This window comes from Aphanomyces astaci (genome assembly GCF_000520075.1).
Source record: "Aphanomyces astaci strain APO3 unplaced genomic scaffold supercont1.1, whole genome shotgun sequence".
NCBI classification, from domain to species: Eukaryota; Oomycota; class Saprolegniomycetes; order Saprolegniales; family Verrucalvaceae; genus Aphanomyces; species Aphanomyces astaci.
The window spans coordinates 1,084,772-1,104,413 of NW_009798264.1; the positions used below are offsets into that span (position 1 = coordinate 1,084,772).

Sequence of the window (19,642 nt, forward strand, 5' to 3'; positions counted from 1 at the left end):
ACAACTATAATAATATTCCAAATTTGAATGCAGCATACACAGATCTAGTGTAAAGATCTCACTTTTATTCCAACTCGAAATGGCGCATGGCCCTTACTGCAGGACCTTCTGGTTGAAGGAGAAATCCTGATGAGGGAGGCATGGCGTGGTGAGGCTCGAAGGTTACCTGCATCAACATGAGCTATCTCGTGCTGAAGTTGTCGGCGTGATGCCTTGGACGCCGCTACAGCGGTGTATGGAGAGAGATGTACCAGCTCATGACGACTGTATTAGGTTCAACCAAAGATCTCGCCAGAGATCGGATCTACATGCATGTTCACGTTTGGCCCACAAGCAAAGTGCACGACAGAGCCATTGGGGTACACAGCAAAGATGTTGGTGTCGATGCGTTTGCGACAGACGCCGCATGTGGTCTTGGTGTCGATCTCCACCGACTCGGAGTACTTGTCCACGCGCTCGCATTGGACTTGCAGGTTGTAAATGTTGGACAGGTTGCGCGCCAACGTCTTCTCTCGCACCTAGATCCATCATCCCCACGACATGAAACATACAACCTATCGTCACGACCCATCGTCGTCTTCCTACCTCGTGGGCACTGTGGGGCAGGAGCTGGCTCAAGAAGTCCATTACTTTGACGAGGGGTGTCGACGCAGGAATCAAGTTCAGCACGGCCGTGCCATTCAACGCCTTGGCATGGCGGGCCTAAACGATATATATATATTGTAAATCTTTCGATTATGTGTCCAAAAGGGAGATATAAGTAAAATATATATAATTGTACGTACCATCAACAGATGCGCATACTCGGCCATGTCTCCGTCCTTGTGCTTGAACAACAACTCGACCAACTTGAGCAACGCGCCGTTGTAATTACTCCCTCCCTTCCGTGGGATGCCATACTTGACGCAGTACGCTTCCGCCGCCGGCACATTCTTGCTTGCTAGCAACGCCAGCAACGCTTGCTCGTGAAACCCGCCGCGGCCACATATAACAAGCAACTCTTCGCGCAAAGCCGGCGTCGACTTCACTTTGGCCATGAGTGCGCCGGCGTCGTACGCTGACTCTGGTGCTTTCAAGTACTTGAGAAGACGCTTGCGGGCTTCCCCCAGGGGCTACGCCATGATCATATATATATATATAGATAGGAATAAATAATAATACATATAGATATATAATATATATATAGATAGGAATAAATGAATAAATAATAGTACATATAGATATAGATGGGATTAAATGAATAATAATCTATTATTGAATATGAGATGAATCGTACCGACGGTTCCTTGCCAGGATGAGACTTGGACGGATCGAGGCCACTTTGCACGGCTTTGAGCACTTCGTCCAGATATTCCAATGCCAGTCGAGTGTGGTGGGGGTTTTCTGCGTCCGTTGCTGTCGAAGTTGCCCCATCGCCCCCATCCACAAAACTCTCCAAGTACTTTTGCACCACCGCTGGGTCGGACGCATGCTCTTTCAAGTGTGCGACCACATCTGCCGCCACAAACGGCTTCAAGTGCCGCGGTCGATGCGTAAACACGCGGAGGGCTTCGTGGGGATCTGCCTCGAGCACCCATTTCTACAAGAAATACTCTTATACGTATTGTCGATATGATACAAATTTGCAATTGACTGTGAATCGCGCCGACCAAACCGATCCACAATCGATCTGATTGGTTGAATTTCATTCAGAAGGTTTTGATTGGCTAATAATTTTTGAGCTCATCTGAGGTAGCCAATCAATTTGATTTAAATTCCAACGAGAAACCACAACACGACATTTCACTCGAAAACACAATATGTAGGCATAGTTATTGTCAAGTCGATTCGAGATTGGAGTGTTTGGGTGCTCAATCGAATGACTAGAATCACCAAATCGACACACAATCGATATACGACCAATCAAAACCCAGATCAAGTAGCCAATCAAATCCACTCTTGGAATAATTCAACATCGAATTAGTGTGTGAATGAAATTAGTGTGACACTGGACAACACTTCATACAAAAGTCAGTACAAAGAATCGATCGATAGATTTGGCAAAGAATCACCACAACTGTCCAAATATTGGGTAAAAGGACTATCTATATCGTCACACAGGTTGATGGATGGACGAACGAACCGAATGGTACAGCACGAGGGAAGTGTCCTCGACGGTCAGGAGCAGGTCCACCGCCGCTTGGGCGCCTGAAGTGCTGTCCTCGAGGGGGTTCTGGATGTACTCGCCACTCCCCATGCGCGCGTACACGTCGAGCGCGTCAAGTACGCGGCCGTGGCGTTCAAAGAGCAGCCCCAACTCAAAGTACAAGTGATGATGCATCAGCAGCGCCTGGGACGACCCCAGATCGCAGTGTGCGCCTTCACCTTGGTGGTCGATGGTCGTTAGAAGCGCCGCGATCTCAGACATGGATTCGTGCATGATGTACAGACGCAGGAGCGCCGTGTCCACGGCTTCCGACCGCTGAATGTCCTTGGGAAACGAAGACGAGACGGTCGCCGCTGCCCGCGAGAGGACTGGTGCGCGGTGGAAGCTGCCCCCGGACGAGTGTGCGGCGGAAAACTCTGACTCGCGGCTCGTGGACCGGGACCGAGGCGGCGTTGCAAACATGCCTTCGCGCGACGAGCTTCGGTCTCGGCTACACAATGTAAATATATATATATATATACGAATTGCTCGTTTTACTCGAAATATATTCCCTACTAACTAATACTATTCAGAATATGTTCATTTTGATTCATCCTGTCTCGGGATATATATTTTTTTCATTTTGACCAGTCATACACTTTATTTGTATTCGTTTTTTATACAGAATCTATGAATTCTCACTCCATTTTCAGGATATATTCACTGCTTTGAGTCAGAGTTTACTAATTATTCCATCCATTCAGAATATATATCAATTCGCTCCATTCAGAATATACTTATTCCTTTTAGTCCGAGTTCATACTTATGCATTTTCCAGTCCGAGTTTATATTTATTCCTTTTCCAGTGATATAGTATATTTGGCCTTGATACCCATAACCAATCAATGAGACTTATGCTCGTACCTCGAGTGTTTCTTTATCATTTCCAAACACTTGAGCAGGGCCTTGGACGACTTCGTGTACAGCTTGGCGTGGCCATTCGCGACCAGTTCAGGCGCCAAATTGCCCGCGTTGTCCTTGAGGAGGGCGGCCAGCACGGAGTTCCAGTCGGGGCTGGCGCTCGACCCGCGAGGGAGCACGTCGGGCGTGAGGATCGTCGGTTCGTACGCAAAGCTGGGGCTCACGAGATCCGGGAAGAAGCTGAGCCACTCCCGCGGGTCCATACCCGACCGGTAGATGAACTCGACGGCGGCATCGAACTCACACCGCTTGAGCAGCGTGATCGCGACCTGGCGGTGGAAGCGGCGCATGCGGCTCTTCTGCTTGTCCGCGTTCAGGCTCGAGATGCTCTTCTTCATCAAGTCGGACGCTTCCTCGATCCGCCCGCGGTCAAGCAGTTCCTGGACCTGTTGCTCCATGGGCATTTGCTCCACCTTGAAAATGGACGTCGACCCCGTGGCAGTGAGCGCCGCGACCACAATCACGTCCTCCGAGTCGCCACCTGTCCGCGGCTCCATGTCCCACTTCATGCCGTTGCCAAACATGGCCGTGATCCGAGGCAACGCGATCGACTAGACAGAGCGGAAGTACCGACGACGACGACGATGGTTATGGTGGTCGATCACACACACGAGGGAACGAAGATGGAGGGTAGTTAGTAGTACTAGTATTAGTACGATGCTACATACAACGACATACCTGGACGAGGGATCCGTCTTGCATGCTGTGGACGTCAATACCCTTTTGCGGAATCATGGACACCAAGTACGGCGACGTGTATTCGATGGCCACGGGGGCTTTCGTCCATGCGATGGAGTTTCGCTGGACAGGTTCGCCCGTGAAGAGGAGGAACACACCCAACGCATCCATGGCCGACACGACAATCTCTTCGTTCGGAAGAAGCTTCACCATCGGGGTCGTGTTCACGTTCAAGTTGATCGACAGGGCTTCTGCAGTCTTGTCGTTGATGAGGGCGTACCCGCGACGACTGCCCACGATCAATTTGTTCCGATACCACCCCACGACCTACAAGAGTTTGAAACATGTGAACACGATCGAGAGTCGACGTGTACATATACCTCGGGGGGGTCGGCAATGGCCAATTCACGCAAGTACTTGTACCGCTTCTCCTTGGCTTCGAATTGGAACAGCTGCAGCTTCGTCGCGGACGCAGCGCACACGCGAAAGTGCGGCGGACCGCGCTGGTTGACGCTCAAATGCGTCACGTCCTTGGCCAAGTGAAACTCGGACGAGACCAACTCCAAGTCTGTTGCAGAGTGCACCGTGACCGTGTTGTTCGCCAACACGATCACCATGCGAATGTGCGGCACGACCAAGATTTGCTGGATGCGCTTCTTGTGTGGCAGTTCGTGCACACCCACGGGCTTGTTCGGGTCCTTACGCGTGTCGAAGAGAACCAATCGCCCGTCCGCCGTCCCCACAAGCACACGCATGGAGTAGTGCACGACGCATTCCACTCGTCCAGGGAACTCCAAGACAAGGGACTGGTGCAGCGCCATGCGCTTCTGCTTCGACGACTCTGTCGACATGATTCAGTCAATTCGCAGGAATAAGTGCTGCGCTGGATTACTACTACTCATAACTTTCAATACAAATATCTATATTTATAAAAATATTAAAGTACATACATATACTAGTATAATAGAGTAGTAATAAGTACGTCAAAGTATCATTTTAAATTGCCCATATTCCAGGATGCCGTTAGTTCACAGTCAAGGGAACCGACCAAACCGACCGAGGGCTACAGGAAGTAAGCAAGTGTGTACTGTACTTCCCCTGAGACTACGTCTGTAAGTAAGTATACATGTACTGCACTTCCCTTGAGACTACGACCAAATCCTTGTTGTGTGCCCGTGATACTATGTACCAGTATTCTATTATTCTTAACAGTTTGAAGATATTGAACATACTATTAATAGTATTGAACTTCGACCCCTCATCAATTTCGCCCATCTACTATTTGTTGAAAAGCCATTTTGATGGCATAGTCACCAGAATACATGCATGTACGTGCACAGTCCTATGGCTACGAAGGTACGTGTACTATCAGGGTACTAGTACGGGAAATAATAGTTGACAATTAACTGTAAATACAGAAAATGATGTATTGCAAAAACTCTGGACAATTACAATAATTGATTGTGAGAGATCCAAAATAATTATATTTGAGCGAACAATATCATTTGTAAAGAAATATAATTGTTCATTGAAATAATTGACAATTATACAATTAAATATTTAAATTGCAACAAGCAATACTTATTCACACTGTCAAAGTACAATAATTGTATTGGCCATACAATACAGTAGTTAATTGTTTTTATTCCGGAAAATTGCTACTAAAAAATATTGTTTTCCGTTACAACCAAAGTACATATTAATACAGTATTGCGTACTAGCCCACCGAGTCTTCTCCTGATGTCCACACAAAACATCAAAACAATCAAGTTATCCATTCGATTTCCTACATATCTACGCGTGGGTGCGCTTGTTGATTTCGCTGGCCAACTTGTTCTCCAACTGGATGTAGTTTTCGGCGGGGAGGCCGAGGCATGCTCGCAAGATGTTTACAATGCACTCGCGCTGGGCAAACAGCGCGTTCACGATGGGGGTGCCACGGGGGACCAGCGGCGCCTTCAGCAGGTAGCTCAGGATCGACAGCACCGAGTGGAAGCGCTCAGTCTTGCCGCCTTGCTTGGTGATCTGGATGCGTTCGGCCAGCTCGCAGATGATCACCAGGTCCAAAATCAGCGGCGTCGCCAGCAGCGAGTCTTCGCACGTGTTGTGCATGGCAATCGTGTTCGTGCCGTTCATAAAAATCTTCGACGTGTACTCGTCCAAGGCGCGCTTCGAGTCGCCGACAAACGGCACGTACTTGATCACGACGCAGTGGTCGGGGTGTTCGTCTTCGGCAAACAAGATGCGGTTCGAGTCCACCATGTCGTCCACAACGTTCGACTTGGAGATCTCCTTGCTGCGGAATTGCTGGGGCGCCGACAAGTTCTTGCCGTCGTTGTTGCCCAAGTGGTTGTAGCTCACAATCGACACGGGCTTGATGCCAGCGCCGACCAAAAAGTCTACCAGCACGCTCTTCATCTTGGTCTGGCCCGACTTGAAATCGTCGCCGCCGATAAACACGTTGTGGCGCTCCGCCAATTCGATCGCACCGGGCACAAACGTGTTCTGAGGACTACCGTTGATGTACGACGTGTTCTCCAAGATCGAAGCCACCGCAAACACCGTCGACGGGCTCACTTCGTCCTCGCCGTTCTTGATCGCTTCCAACAGGTTGTCCGCCGTGTCGTTCACACCTTCGACAATGTCCGAGAAGCGCTCCGTGTTGGCCGACCACAACACAATCACCTTGTCCAACGAATTCTTGGCCTTGAAGTCGCGAATGTGCTGGCGAATTTGATTTAAGTTGTCTTGCTTCGACCCGGTCAGGACGTTGTTGGCGCGGTCGGCTTGGTTCGCGGCGATGAAATCGGGGTAGTAGATCGACGGCAACGGCGTGATCGTTTCCAAGTGCGGAATCAACTGGCGCTGCAAGTCGTAGTCCAGCACCTTGGCGCGAACCATGGCGTCGGCCAAGTTGTGCGCGGAAATGTCCCACCCGCCAATCACCAAGTCGTTCGGGTGCACCATGGGAAGCATGTTCTTGAACGGCACGTACACGCCACGGCCTTCGGCGTTCGTGCCCAAGCGGACAGTCGACGACTGTGTGATCGACCCAAAGTAGTCAGGCTTGTGCTCGCCGTCCTTGTCGGTCCACGTGAGGCCGAGCTTGTTGGCCAACACACCGGCCACCAACGTGGAGCCGTTGTTGCCGCCCAACCCGACGATCATGATCCCCAGTTTCGGGATCTTGGTGTTGGTCTTGAACAAGTACTGTTCGGACACGGGGGTCACGACGTTGCCTTCGACAAACGAGGTTTGGTACGTGTAGTTGGCTTCAATGTGGGACTCAGTATACTTGACGTCCTTGCTGTTCACCTTAAAAGGGTCGTTGGAGAAGGCGCTGGAGCTCATGATGAGTGAGTGAAGTGTGTCGTCGGAACCACGCAAATTCGAGAATGAAATGGACGGCCGGATTACTTCAGAGCGTTGGAAAGTTGTCAGCATATGTGGCTGTTACAGTTTGACTTGGTATTTGTATACGATGGGGTCGTTGAACTGGTACTAGTTTTTATCCGGATACGTTTATAGAGGTACATTGGATACAAACAGCCAATTCAAGCATTTAGTGATCTCCTGGCTAAGCAAGACTATTTGCTTATACAGTGAAAAATGACGTGCATTCTTGTTCTTTTCTAGAACGCATTTAAGATCTATCGCACTTTGATTGGCTAGTCCGATTCTTATACGGTTAAAAATAGGAAACTACTTGGCGTTTGTATACTTCTGCATAAAAATGGTCGACATCACCACACTAATTCCCATGACGAGGTGGATGTGCAACACAAATCCACGGAGATTCGATGGAAGTGAGGGACACTTCCTCGCGATGCTGGGTAGTCACGACGCCGGACGCGCCGTGAACGAAGGCACGAGGTAAGGACGCGTGCAACTACTACATGTGACCCGAATGGGAGGACAACGTTGACGTTGCATGTGTACCTATGTTGCCGTAGCAGCACTTCCGTGCATGGACATCGGAATGAACATCCCCTGGATTAGACATGTGCTTTCCTGTACAGGATCGTAAGGAAGTTCTCCGCAGGAAAGATATATGAATCCCCACCGACCTAGGTACAGTACATGTATCGCTGTTGTTGACACCTTAGTCCCTAACAGACGCGTGTCGATGGTACGATTCCAGGTTTACTCCCTCCTGGTTGTGGAAGGTCGGCTACCCAGTGCGAGGTTTACGCGTGCCGTTGTGGCGCTTGGCATTTTCCTTTTGCTTGTCACTCCATCGCGACGCCTTCTTGGCCGATGGGTCGCGCAGCTTGGTGCGTTCGGTCTTGTGGCGGCCGGACGACTTACCCTTCTGCTTGCCCCCGCCTCCCGAGGGTTTCGACGATGGCCTTGACGACGAACTACTACGACCCTTGGACGACGACGCCTCCGCGGGACGCCGTCCGCCAGAGCTGCTTCCTCGGGCGGCCGACGACGGTTTCTTGGTCGGTTCGCGACGGGAAGATGGGCGAGAAGCGGCGCCACGGCCGTTTTTGGGTTTGGCTCCCGACGACGGACCCCGGAACCCCGACGTCTTGTTCTTGCGGGTGCCCCGTACAACCACCTTGGCCTTGGCCGTCGGCACTTTCTTGCCGGTCCAGGGCGCAGGGACCGCCTTGAGCTTGCCGGTCGCCGCCGGAACGGCCGCTTTCGGCGATGTGTTGCGACCGCCAAACGCGACGGGTTTGGACGTGCTTCGCGTGGTGGTCGTGGGCTTGGCGCGCGAGTACCCTCGTTTGTACGGGTTGTCTTCGCTGCCGCGAAGCAGCAACCGCGCGGGGACGCCTGTCATGTCGAACTCGGTGCGAAGTTGGTTGAGCAAAAAGCTACATATACCGAAGAACGGTCACCGTACGAACGAACGAACGAACGAAAACGAACCGACGATACGATTCCGGCACGTCGTCGGCCTTGTTGACGAACAGCGCAAACGTCGGCGGACGCGCCTTGACCTGGGTGATGTACTTGACTTTGAGCGTCTTGCCCTTGACCGTCGGCGGTGGGTGGTGCCGGTCCATCGCCGCCATCCATCGGTTCAGGCGACCCGTGGTCACCCGCAAGTCCCACCGATCGTGCGCCGCGACCCTATTGTGTATCCGTCAACAAAGAAAAGGCAAAGTACACAAGATCATCGTACACTTCGGGCAAAATGTTGCGAATGCCCTTGCCTTCCAGCGCTGAAATAGACACAATCGGCACGCCCCGGACCTACAGTGTGTACACATGCGACACGGTTGGCATGAAAAGACAACTGCACAATCCACGTACTTGGGCCAACGACCCATCCAATTCGCCGCGGATGCGCTCGATCTCAGCTTGGGCGTCGTCCACCAAGTCAGCCTTGTTGGCCACGAGCACCAACGCGCGGCCTTCGTCCAGCACCTAGACAACCGAACGTGTGTCGTGCCACGTCATGATGGCACACGTACCCGCTGGGCGATGGTCAAGTCCAAGTGAATCAGCTGCTTTTCGCTCACGTCAACAACCACACACACGACTTGGGCCGAGCTGATGGCGTCGTAGGTGTCGCGCACCGAGAGGTTTTCGATTTGGTTTGAGTGGTCGCGCTAGTAGAGTAGTAGAGGCGTATAGTTTGTGGTAGTCCAGGATCCAATGAAATATATATGTATGTGGAGACAGATGATGCGAGGTAACATTGAAGGACGACTGTACCTTGCTGAATTTGCGAATGCCGGCCGTGTCCACGAGGGTGATTTCTCGATTGTGAAACGCCCACTTTACTTCAACGGCATCCCGCGTCACACCAGGCCTAATGGACTTGAACCTCTATACATTGCTCTTGAGTTCACGTACTCTGGCCCAGTGAGGACACGATCGTCCCGAACAATCTTGTTGAGCAGCGTCGACTACATCGTTCAACCCAACCCGTGAGCTCATTCCATGTATATCAACGTGGAGAAGAAGGTAGGTAGGTACAGTACCTTGCCCACATTCGGGCGCCCCACGATTGCCAGCTTGATGGATCGAGGCTACATGTACAACACGGAACGAACACCATTACAAATGACACCGCGTAGCCACAACAACCATGGAATGACGATTTGTCTGTTGTACTTACATTCTCGAGCTCGTCCATGGTGTCGCCCGCAGGAAGTTCCGCGGCGAGCGCGGCTTTTTGCACCGCCAATGCCTCCGCATGTCCTTCGACCAATGGAACGAGCAGTGGGACGAGGTCCGTTAGCCCCTCGCCATGCTCTGCCGAGATGACCAGCGGCTCCCCTACATAGAAACGTCAGAAATCTCTTTTCAGGTTGAAGAGGTGCGTTGTTGTACCCATCCCCAGTTGAAACGAGTCGTGGATGTTGCTCAGCCACTGCGTGGCATCACCTTCCAGTTTGTTAGCAACTAGCTGGATTGGCGCCTGCGGGTCAGCTTTTCGCAGCCATCTAGCCGTGTCGCTCAATATATATATGTATATCGTTTGTGTCGTGGGGAGAGAAGAATGGACAGTACCGAGCGAAGTGCTTGTCGATTTCAGTGACGCCTTCACGGCCATCGATCAAGAACAAGATGAGATCTGCTTCATGCAGCGCACGCTCGGTTTGGCTCAACATGCCGCGTTCCAAGCTACAGATGCATGAGTCATGGAATCACAATGGGGACACACACTTGGCTACCTGCCCGACGGAGCGTCGGCAAGCCCACCAGTGTCGATGACGTCAAAGTCCAACCCGGCCAAGTAACCCTGTGAATATGAATGATTGAGAACTATCACATTTTGCTGTGTTGGTGGGTACCACTGCAAAGCGGCGATCGCGGGTCGTCCCAGGCACGTTGTGGACGATGGCCCCTCGCGTCTTGGTCAAGCGGTTGAAGAGCGTGGACTTGCCAATATTCGTTCGACCAACAAGGGCAATGCGCGCGCGTTCTGGCAGCGTGGGAGGGCTTTTCGTCGAGAACGACAGGTGCGCATGCACAGGCGGCAGCGCCCGAGTTCGCAGGAACCGCAGCATCTATCTTCAAAGGTTGATGGTTGAAGACAGCAAGCCAATCATATTGAGTGGAGTTGGGCTGTAGTTATCCGGACACATCCGAAAATCCAACCGGACAGTTACAAAGTTACCACCACGAAACTGTTCGTATTGACGAATGAAACTTGAACAAGAAGTACAGGAGCTCTTGAGCACTACTGTACTGGTACTACGTAGAAGAAGACCTGCAATTAGCGATATTGAACTACCGTTAGACTTGCATAACAAGCAAACAAGACGACTATGTTATTCACGATATCTAATCAGCGTTGTGCCAGCTGAATAATCCATTGCACAGCCATGTCGATGGTGGCATCTTTCGTAGGCTCGTTGGGCAAACAGTGGAATTGCCCAGAGAGACTTGTGTTGAGCCTGCAAACGTCGCAGAACGCCTTGGAAATGCTCGGACTGGTCGCTCCGTCGTTTTTGCCGTGGTGAATCACCACTGGCATACTAGTACGTACCATGCCCTGTATCTTTTGCAGCTGCTTCATGCCGCGCAAATTGTACAGCGCCAATCGCACTTACATTTTATGGTGGTCGTTGAGAGCGTCAGATTCATAATCCTCGACAAACTGTGCGTTGCGACTCAGCACTTCGAGTGCCACGTAACGGGGCTTTCCACAAACATTTTGGATCCACGGCTGACAAAACCTTCTACTTTGGTGCCAGCACTTCGAGAACCCCCGCGAACGACCGCTGGATCTTCAGCGTCGTGTTCAGATCGACGCCAATTGCTGGTGCAAACAACACCAAACCATGCCAGGCTTCGGGCTTGGTATGTAGCTGCCGCCACTGCCAGAAGCAGTCCGCCAAATGAAATGACACCAAGGACATTTTGAGCATTTGGCATCCTACAAGCACACCTGATGGTGGCTTCAAACGCACGGAGGTGCGTATATGGCGTGGTCTTGGCGAAGGATACCATCAAACGCAGCAATGTCATTGATGAACTCGCTAAAACTCAAACAATCGTGGCAATCACGGCCGCTATTCCCGTGCCCTTGGTGGTCCAGGGCATAGACCGCAATGGCTGGGAGTAAACGTTGTAGCGATGTGGTAGATAGGGGTGACGCCTTGCCACCACCTAGCTCCTAGATGCCTGGCCCCTGACGCACCCTAGCTAATGCTTGCCTGGGGGTATGGCTCTAGGGCATGTATGGCTTAGAATCGCTAGCCTACAGTAGTGAAGTCCCCCAAGGTCTCACCCGTACCCGCATCCATTGTATACAAAAATGCATATTAGCGTAGAAGTAGTGAGATTTCATAACGTGGCAAACACATCGTCGTAGTGCCATGCTCTTGAACGCCGTGGCAAAACAGGAACACAGTGTCGTATGCGTTGTCGTTCGCAATGTACTTGCGAGTGTATAGTTCGATGCCTCGAGGACCCGAGAAGAACGACTCGTGAGGGTATACGCAGCAGACGTGTCCGATGAGACCATGGTAACAGTTATTGTAGTTGCAAATGAAGTAACTTTTCAAATGACATGTGAGAGTGTGCGGAATACAAACTTTCACCATGAGAGTGGCCTAACGTTGAAGTCCTTCGGGATGATGTCAACGTCGCCGCGTCGTACCGTTTGGATGTAACAGCAAATGTATGTTGGCGAAACAAGACGATTACCACTGACGTTTACAGTTAACCACGGAATCGCATTTTCAATGGACGATGCTTATAAACTGTCCTTGGAGAATGCACTGTACACAGCCACGCCAACCAACTTGTGCATGCATATCAACGTCTAATGTACACTTTGTTAAATCCTAACCCGGGTCTTGTTGGGGTGTTCGTCAGTCTTGTTTCAGTTTTCGACCTCGATACAATGTTGCTTGGACAGCGAGGGCAGCCAGGCCAGTCATGTTGTTGGAGATGTGTTGCGGCAACGCAAACAAACCGGAGATAGTCGCCCGACGTGCTTTGGCCTTTGGGTCGTCCTTGTGAGTGGCTTTACGATGCGGAACTACCCGCTTCAGCTCCTTCGTAGAGCTGGGCATGATTCAAACAACACACACATCTTTCGTTGTTACATATTTACCTAACATATTGTACCAACGCCCAACCAACAGGCGTTTCAACTCGCTCCTGTAACTGTGTGATATCTGATGTACCGACGCCTTGGCTTGGGCAATGGACCTCCACATTGAAAGGAAACATGTGACTGCGGACGTCAACCTTCGCGTTCCGTCGCGCACGAAACTTCATGTACATGAGGTCGTCTGCATGTCGAAATCTACAAAATATTCTCATTGATATTACGTGCTAACCAACGCATGTAGGCCCCACTGGCGATGCCACAATGGGACGATGAAGACGACAACAGCTCCGACGATGACCAACCTCCCACGCGCGACAACCACGGGGACGCTAGTCAAGACGACGATAACCAACCCCCCCCGCCACTGGATCCAGCGGCGTTCAACTGGGACGGCGTGGGTGACATCCAAGCTCTCCAGCTCAAAAACTCGGAATTGGTGGCTACCATCAAGGATTACAAGCACCACGTCACAGAGTTCGTTGCTAGATGTCCGTTATCATAGGGCTACAGTTACCTTACGGCATGTTGCGTAGACTCCAGTTGTTGCTGGAAGCGGTGGAGCCCATTCCTGGTTTGGACGTCAACACGTTACGGGATGTGTTGCAAGGCGCCGAAGTCGTGGACCATGTAACTTTACTCGTTGTCGGGAATTAATCTGACCACTGTTGTTGCATAGGACATCCGCGACGTCAAGATCGTGCACCAAGCCAAGAAACTGCGCCAGGCGAAAATCGCATTGACCAAGGAAAAGTCCAAAGGCGCCGGCGCGAGCGGCCGCATTGCCGAGCTCGAGCGGCAGCTCCATGACGCTGAAGAAAGACATTTGAAAAGCGAGCGACTGGTGCACAAGCTGCAGCTGGGTGAAAAGCCCGAGCCGAAACACACCGAGTCGGCCAACACGGTGCCACTCAAGAAATTTGAAGACTTGCGGGTAAAGTACGAAGCCATGGCGATCGACCTCAAGAAAACGCAACGCGCGTTGCAGCGGGAGGTGGGGGACGACGTGCCGCTGGCAGAGATACTGGACGGCGAAGGCGGCGGCAAACGAGGTCGGGCACAGCAAATCGTCATGCTGAAGGCCAAAGTGAAGAAGCTGGAGAAGGAGCTGCAAACCCGGACAGCGCCTGACACGGTACAGATGAAAACGACATGGGCGATGGACGACTGAATATGGAGGATGTTGTAGGGGGTAGACGCCAAGGCCGAGGTCGAGTTGTTGGCACTGAAAGCGGACAAGCAAAGGCAACTGGACCACGTAGTCGCTGACCTGGACGCGCTCAAAGATGCCAACGACAAACTCAGTCGAAAGTACGACGCGCAAAAGGCCAGAATGCACACGCTCGAGAAAGACGCCGGGAAACACAAAACCAAACTCGCCATCTTGTTGGACAAATCCCACAACGACGACTCGCTTATCGACGCATTGCAACACGAAATGGACGACCTACGGCGGCAGATTAGTACCAATGCATCTGCACTTGCCAAAGGTACTGACTGGCTCAACAAGACATATCAATGGTGATGGGGTGTTAGACCAGTTACACCGAGCGCGTACAGCCGACAGCGGCAACATCATAGACGCCACTAACACCGTTGAAGCGCTGCGAACGAAGTGTTTGGAGCAGAAGAGACAGCTCGCGCACCAAGCATCCACGATCGAATCGTTTCGAAGGGACTTGCAGCAAGCCCAGAAACTCGAATCGACCAAAATAGGCGTCAATGGCATGACAGACACCGCCAACCATCAAGCATTAGCTGTACGGGTGTCCATCATGCTGTTATTATTCTTGAGCAGTTTGACTGAAATATATATATGTACACTAGATTGAAAAGGAACGGCTTGTGGAACTCGTCAAGTCGCTCCAGCACCAACTCACTGACGCGAAAAAGGCCGACGCAGCAGTTGCCCCGCCGCCCAAACCCGAAATTCGATCCGTACGTCCTTGATACAAAATCTGTCTCGAGCCTAACCAGCAATTTTTTTTTTACCTCAGCGCCTCCCACGACTCAATGGTTCTGACTCTGCTGACGTGGACAAGTTGCGGCGCGCCATCGAAGCCAAAGACGAAGAAATCGGGACTTGGAAGGATGCGCTCGAACAAGCTACAAAGGCGTCAGCGGTAAACATGCCCTTTGTTTTGACTTCGACGGCGTGACGATCTTTGTGGACGTGGTAGGCGCAAACCAACTCGCGCCTTGTCGCGGACCTCGAAGAAGAAAACGAACGGCTGCGGGACCAAGTGGACGAACTGAAAAAGCAAGTTGTCCTTGGCCATCGACCTCGCAAGCATGGAGGGTCAAATGGGTCGTCATAACTTCCGCCATACTAGTACATACACTGTACAGTACATGTAACGTTATGTATAGTATAGCAGATGACTGACTGCCTAACGTTATGAAGAGTATACCCGGTATATGCGGTTAACGAAATGGGGACATGGCATCTTGCAAATGCATGCCCCACCCCCGCAACAATTATATATATATACTTCGAAGTATAAAATTGTTGTGATAATATACATCAACCATCGACAACATGCTGAACAGGCTTCGGTGGCGAGTTGGTCGACACACAGCTTTGCCGCGAGGACGGCCGTCTCACGATCGTGGCCATAGCATTGCGGCCATTCGGTTTTGACCCGAAAACCTTGCCTCACGAATCCGGATACGAAGTCCTTAACGTTAAATTGAACTCCTTGGTCACATAAATGTGTAAGCAATTATGGTCAAAATATTCCCGCGGTATCTCCCGTTTCGTCCGATATATTTGTCTTTTGATAAAACATGCATTCACGGTTGTATGTATTTCCAGTACTACCGGTAGTATAGGATACTGGTAGCATTTCAACCTAAGTCATGGCGCAGCCACCTCGGCTTCCGTTCTTTGTCTATGGCACTCTCATGTACGATCACAGTACATGTAACGTTATGTATAGTATAGCAGATGACTGACTGCCTAACGTTATGAAGAGTATACCCGGTATATGCGGTTAACGAAATGGGGACATGGCATCTTGCAAATGCATGCCCCACCCCCGCAACAATTATATATATATATACTTCGAAGTATAAAATTGTTGTGATAATATACATCAACCATCGACAACATGCTGAACAGGCTTCGGTGGCGAGTTGGTCGACACACAGCTTTGCCGCGAGGACGGCCGTCTCACGATCGTGGCCATAGCATTGCGGCCATTCGGTTTTGACCCGAAAACCTTGCCTCACGAATCCGGATACGAAGTCCTTAAAGCAGAAGAGACAGCTCGCGCACCAAGCATCCACGATCGAATCGTTTCGAAGGGACTTGCAGCAAGCCCAGAAACTCGAATCGACCAAAATAGGCGTCAATGCCATGACAGACACCGCCAACCATCAAGCATTAGCTGTACGGGTGTCCATCATGCTGTTATTATTCTTGAGCAGTTTGACTGAAATATATATATGTACACTAGATTGAAAAGGAACGGCTTGTGGAACTCGTCAAGTCGCTCCAGCACCAACTCACTGACGCGAAAAAGGCCGACGCAGCAGTTGCCCCGCCGCCCAAACCCGAAATTCGATCCGTACGTCCTTGATACAAAATCTGTCTCGAGCCTAACCAGCAATTTTTTTTTTACCTCAGCGCCTCCCACGACTCAATGGTTCTGACTCTGCTGACGTGGACAAGTTGCGGCGCGCCATCGAAGCCAAAGACGAAGAAATCGGGACGTGGAAGGATGCGCTCGAACAAGCTACAAAGGCGTCAGCGGTAAACATGCCCTTTGTTTTGACTTCGACGGCGTGACGATCTTTGTGGACGTGGTAGGCGCAAACCAACTCGCGCCTTGTCGCGGACCTCGAAGAAGAAAACGAACGGCTGCGGGACCAAGTGGACGAACTGAAAAAGCAAGTTGTCCTTGGCCATCGACCTCGCAAGCATGGAGGGTCAAATGGGTCGTCATAACTTCCGCCATACTAGTACATACACTGTACAGTACATGTAACGTTATGTATAGTATAGCAGATGACTGACTGCCTAACGTTATGAAGAGTATACCCGGTATATGCGGTTAACGAAATGGGGACATGGCATCTTGCAAATGCATGCCCCACCCCCGCAACAATTATATATATATACTTCGAAGTATAAAATTGTTGTGATAATATACATCAACCATCGACAACATGCTGAACAGGCTTCGGTGGCGAGTTGGTCGACACACAGCTTTGCCGCGAGGACGGCCGTCTCACGATCGTGGCCATAGCATTGCGGCCATTCGGTTTTGACCCGAAAACCTTGCCTCACGAATCCGGATACGAAGTCCTTAACGTTAAATTGAACTCCTTGGTCACATAAATGTGTAAGCAATTATGGTCAAAATATTCCCGCGGTATCTCCCGTTTCGTCCGATATATTTGTCTTTTGATAAAACATGCATTCACGGTTGTATGTATTTCCAGTACTACCGGTAGTATAGGATACTGGTAGCATTTCAACCTAAGTCATGGCGCAGCCACCTCGGCTTCCGTTCTTTGTCTATGGCACTCTCATGTACGATCATTATATCGTCTCGTTAGTTTTCAATCTACATGTAGGAAAGGTTTCCGCAACTTTGACAGACACGTGGGCAAATACGCGTCCGCGCGATTCCTGGCCCCGCGGGGATCGGTCGCCGATGCGTCGCTCATGCACTTCGCCGCAGGATACCCTGGAATGTACCGCGGCGGCAGTGGCGTCGTGTATGGCCAAGTGTTGACAGCCGACGACCCGCAAGAATATGACCAACTTCTGGAGGGTCTGGATGCCCTGGAAGATTATTACGGTGCCGACCACCCATCCAATGAGTACGAACGTGTGCAAGTCGACGTCACGTGCGGCACTGAGAGTCTTCTTGCATGGACGTACTTCTGTGTCATTCCTTCCGACACTGCCGTGGACGTTGTCTCGAGCGGTGACTGGCGCCAGTACATGACAGAACGTCAACTCCAAGACATTTAACGTTTAAGCATTAGTGGCTGCTACTTTCGCAGCCAACTTTAGTGTGGCTTTCCTTTCGCGTATATGGGCCAATTCGATGTCGATCGCTTTCTTGCGCAGGGTGTCCGCAGCCAGACGTTCCAGCTTCAGCGCGGCCTCTCGCTCCCGCAGGCGCGCCAGCGTCGGAGGCTGCCACACGTCAGTGGCATGTGCCGCCACCTGTTCCACAATAGACGAATCCGCTTCGGGGGACTGTGCGATGTACCCCCCCAATCCCCCCGCCCCAAAAAGAACCATCCAAAACCCCGTCGCATGGTACCCTCGCAGCGCCCAGAGGTGCAGCTTGAGCTTTTGCGCGTTTTTCTTGACTTGGGCGCCCTGGATGTTGGAGCAGCCGTCGCACTGCGGGTAGTACCTTCGTTCAAGACACTTTAGTGTGGAAGAGATAGTGTCGAACTACCCACCTTTGGACGACCGGACCAGCTATCAGGCGGTTCCACAGTCTTTCGTTTTCGGCTTTGGCGACCATGACGGGTGGCTGGTGGTCGGCGTGGAACTTGGCGCTTCGAACGCCACATGTGTGGCAACCGTAGAGGCGGCCAAAGCTCTGGATAACGGCGCGGGCGTTGCCGTCTGCATACTGCACATGATAAGCCACGATGAAAAACTACTTCACTGTGCATATATACCTCCAGTGTCGCAGGCAGCGAAATGTTGGCGTGTCCAAATGCCCCAGGGTGACGAAAGTCGCTGGGTGCTAATGACCGGAAGCGGCCTCCCAACAGGCTAGAAGTGCCGCTGTGGTGAAGGACATGATAGAGTTCACGGTGGTGTACCGAAAGAGAAGCAAGCCCGTGGCGGCGGCAGCTGTCATTTGCACGGGCGTGGGGTCCGTTCGTCGAAGGCAAAAAGCTCCAACGAGAATACTTGAGGCAGCCACGCCAATGCCGCCAACGATGGAAGGGAATGCTGGCGTGGATGCCGACATGCGACACAACAACATACTGAGTTGGGTCAGCGAGACACCGCCGAAGAAGATGGCACCACCACACAGCGCGTCTTTGGCTGTTTCTCCAGCTGAGTGTACGAGCTTGGCGTCGCGAAACGACGCAACCACGCCGCCGACACGACTCTCGATGGAGTCGTCCGTCCGACTGCTCGACACTTTCCCCATTGCTGTGAAAAGCAAGTCCAGTTTACTGTTAACTCACGATGGATTATGCTCAACTTATCAAGTCAAAATAGATCGCGGGAAATGATTACGGCGACAGTGACCTACATTCTGTAATCTTGGGTGGCAGCAGGATACAGGATACGCCGGAAGTGCAGCCCTCGGCTACCGGTAGCAGTGCAACGACAAGTGGGGCCCATTTAGGATGCCAGCTATAGAGCGATCTCTAATGTTCGAACACGCTGACCAGTCGACGGCACAATATTGGAAGTGTATGCAAGCGGCCAAAATCGAAAAACACCAACTTTCTTAACGTCGTTCATGTCGCCTTCGAATTATTTGATTTGCTTGTTTGGAGATTTCTTGCTTCAACTTAACCAGGTCACTCGACATTCAATGCACGGTGGGAAATCCTTCCTAGCAGTCAGTCATATGAGCGTTCATGACACGTTGGCATGGTTGCTTTGCCGCGTCAATGACATCAGCTGGCCTCACATTTCAAATGTAATACAGGTTAAATGTCATTGCGTGGCCAAGGTACTGACGTCGGGTGTAGACGGAGGAGATTCGGTGGTCAGCGAGACTACGAAGAGTGGGACGAGCCATCCAATCAAACGACGGACTCAAGATCTCAGGCGCGTGTGTATTGGACGGGGGCCTCCTGCGGTGAGTTTGTACGGTGTAAAGCAGGTGTTT

At 51.4% G+C, this 19,642-nt stretch overlaps 7 protein-coding genes across 12 annotated transcripts; 2 read left to right on the top strand and 5 right to left on the bottom strand.

Annotated features, from left to right (window-relative positions):
* Positions 1 to 75: 75 nt before the first annotated feature.
* Positions 76 to 4,668, bottom strand: H257_00381 (hypothetical protein). 4 transcript variants are annotated; one of them, XM_009823043.1, is made up of 8 exons: positions 4,165 to 4,668; positions 3,785 to 4,111; positions 3,050 to 3,657; positions 2,123 to 2,636; positions 1,277 to 1,579; positions 786 to 1,112; positions 586 to 702; positions 76 to 518 (listed from the first exon to the last, which is right to left on the bottom strand). In XM_009823043.1, exons 1-8 carry the CDS (start codon positions 4,633 to 4,635, stop codon positions 276 to 278), a joined length of 2,910 nt encoding a protein of 969 aa, XP_009821345.1. In that variant the 5' UTR covers positions 4,636 to 4,668; the 3' UTR covers positions 76 to 275. The 4 variants fall into 4 exon arrangements, with proteins under 4 accessions (XP_009821345.1, XP_009821344.1, XP_009821346.1 ...); XM_009823042.1 differs by having other exon boundaries at positions 76 to 702; XM_009823044.1 differs by having other exon boundaries at positions 586 to 1,112.
* A 789-nt stretch (positions 4,669 to 5,457) lies between these two features.
* On the bottom strand, positions 5,458 to 7,179 carry H257_00382 (hypothetical protein). The gene has a single exon (XM_009823046.1). It carries the CDS (start codon positions 7,133 to 7,135, stop codon positions 5,579 to 5,581), a length of 1,557 nt encoding a protein of 518 aa, XP_009821348.1. The 5' UTR covers positions 7,136 to 7,179; the 3' UTR covers positions 5,458 to 5,578.
* Positions 7,180 to 7,564: 385 nt separating this feature from the next.
* On the bottom strand, positions 7,565 to 10,784 carry H257_00383. 2 transcript variants are annotated; one of them, XM_009823047.1, is made up of 13 exons: positions 10,543 to 10,784; positions 10,423 to 10,490; positions 10,259 to 10,372; positions 10,079 to 10,191; positions 9,864 to 10,024; positions 9,727 to 9,774; positions 9,599 to 9,651; positions 9,458 to 9,554; positions 9,214 to 9,351; positions 9,053 to 9,166; positions 8,922 to 8,992; positions 8,666 to 8,869; positions 7,565 to 8,610 (listed from the first exon to the last, which is right to left on the bottom strand). In XM_009823047.1, the coding sequence occupies exons 1-13, from the start codon at positions 10,756 to 10,758 to the stop codon at positions 7,956 to 7,958; spliced, it is 2,052 nt and encodes a 683-aa protein (XP_009821349.1). In that variant the 5' UTR covers positions 10,759 to 10,784; the 3' UTR covers positions 7,565 to 7,955. The 2 variants fall into 2 exon arrangements, with proteins under 2 accessions (XP_009821349.1, XP_009821350.1); XM_009823048.1 differs by having other exon boundaries at positions 7,565 to 8,869.
* Positions 10,785 to 12,425: 1,641 nt separating this feature from the next.
* On the bottom strand, positions 12,426 to 12,786 carry H257_00384 (hypothetical protein). Its single transcript, XM_009823049.1, has one exon. It carries the CDS (start codon positions 12,772 to 12,774, stop codon positions 12,571 to 12,573), a length of 204 nt encoding a protein of 67 aa, XP_009821351.1. The 5' UTR covers positions 12,775 to 12,786; the 3' UTR covers positions 12,426 to 12,570.
* A 121-nt stretch (positions 12,787 to 12,907) lies between these two features.
* On the top strand, positions 12,908 to 16,761 carry H257_00385 (hypothetical protein; the record flags this gene model as incomplete). The annotated part of the gene is made up of 9 exons (XM_009823050.1): positions 12,908 to 12,991; positions 13,057 to 13,289; positions 13,349 to 13,442; positions 13,492 to 13,947; positions 14,002 to 14,302; positions 14,349 to 14,572; positions 14,640 to 14,750; positions 16,441 to 16,566; positions 16,624 to 16,761. 9 exons carry the CDS (start codon positions 12,908 to 12,910, stop codon positions 16,759 to 16,761), a joined length of 1,767 nt encoding a protein of 588 aa, XP_009821352.1.
* Positions 16,762 to 17,252: 491 nt separating this feature from the next.
* Positions 17,253 to 19,096, bottom strand: H257_00386. Of its 2 annotated transcripts, XM_009823051.1 has the most exons (5): positions 19,055 to 19,096; positions 18,612 to 18,951; positions 18,465 to 18,561; positions 18,240 to 18,415; positions 17,253 to 18,190 (listed from the first exon to the last, which is right to left on the bottom strand). In XM_009823051.1, exons 2-5 carry the CDS (start codon positions 18,947 to 18,949, stop codon positions 17,800 to 17,802), a joined length of 1,002 nt encoding a protein of 333 aa, XP_009821353.1. In that variant the 5' UTR covers positions 18,950 to 18,951; positions 19,055 to 19,096; the 3' UTR covers positions 17,253 to 17,799. The 2 variants fall into 2 exon arrangements, with proteins under 2 accessions (XP_009821353.1, XP_009821354.1); XM_009823052.1 differs by lacking the exon at positions 19,055 to 19,096 and having other exon boundaries at positions 18,612 to 18,982.
* On the top strand, positions 17,303 to 17,796 carry H257_00387 (hypothetical protein; the record flags this gene model as incomplete). Its single annotated transcript, XM_009823053.1, has 2 exons — positions 17,303 to 17,349; positions 17,394 to 17,796. The coding sequence occupies 2 exons, from the start codon at positions 17,303 to 17,305 to the stop codon at positions 17,794 to 17,796; spliced, it is 450 nt and encodes a 149-aa protein (XP_009821355.1).
* Positions 19,097 to 19,642: the final 546 nt, after the last annotated feature.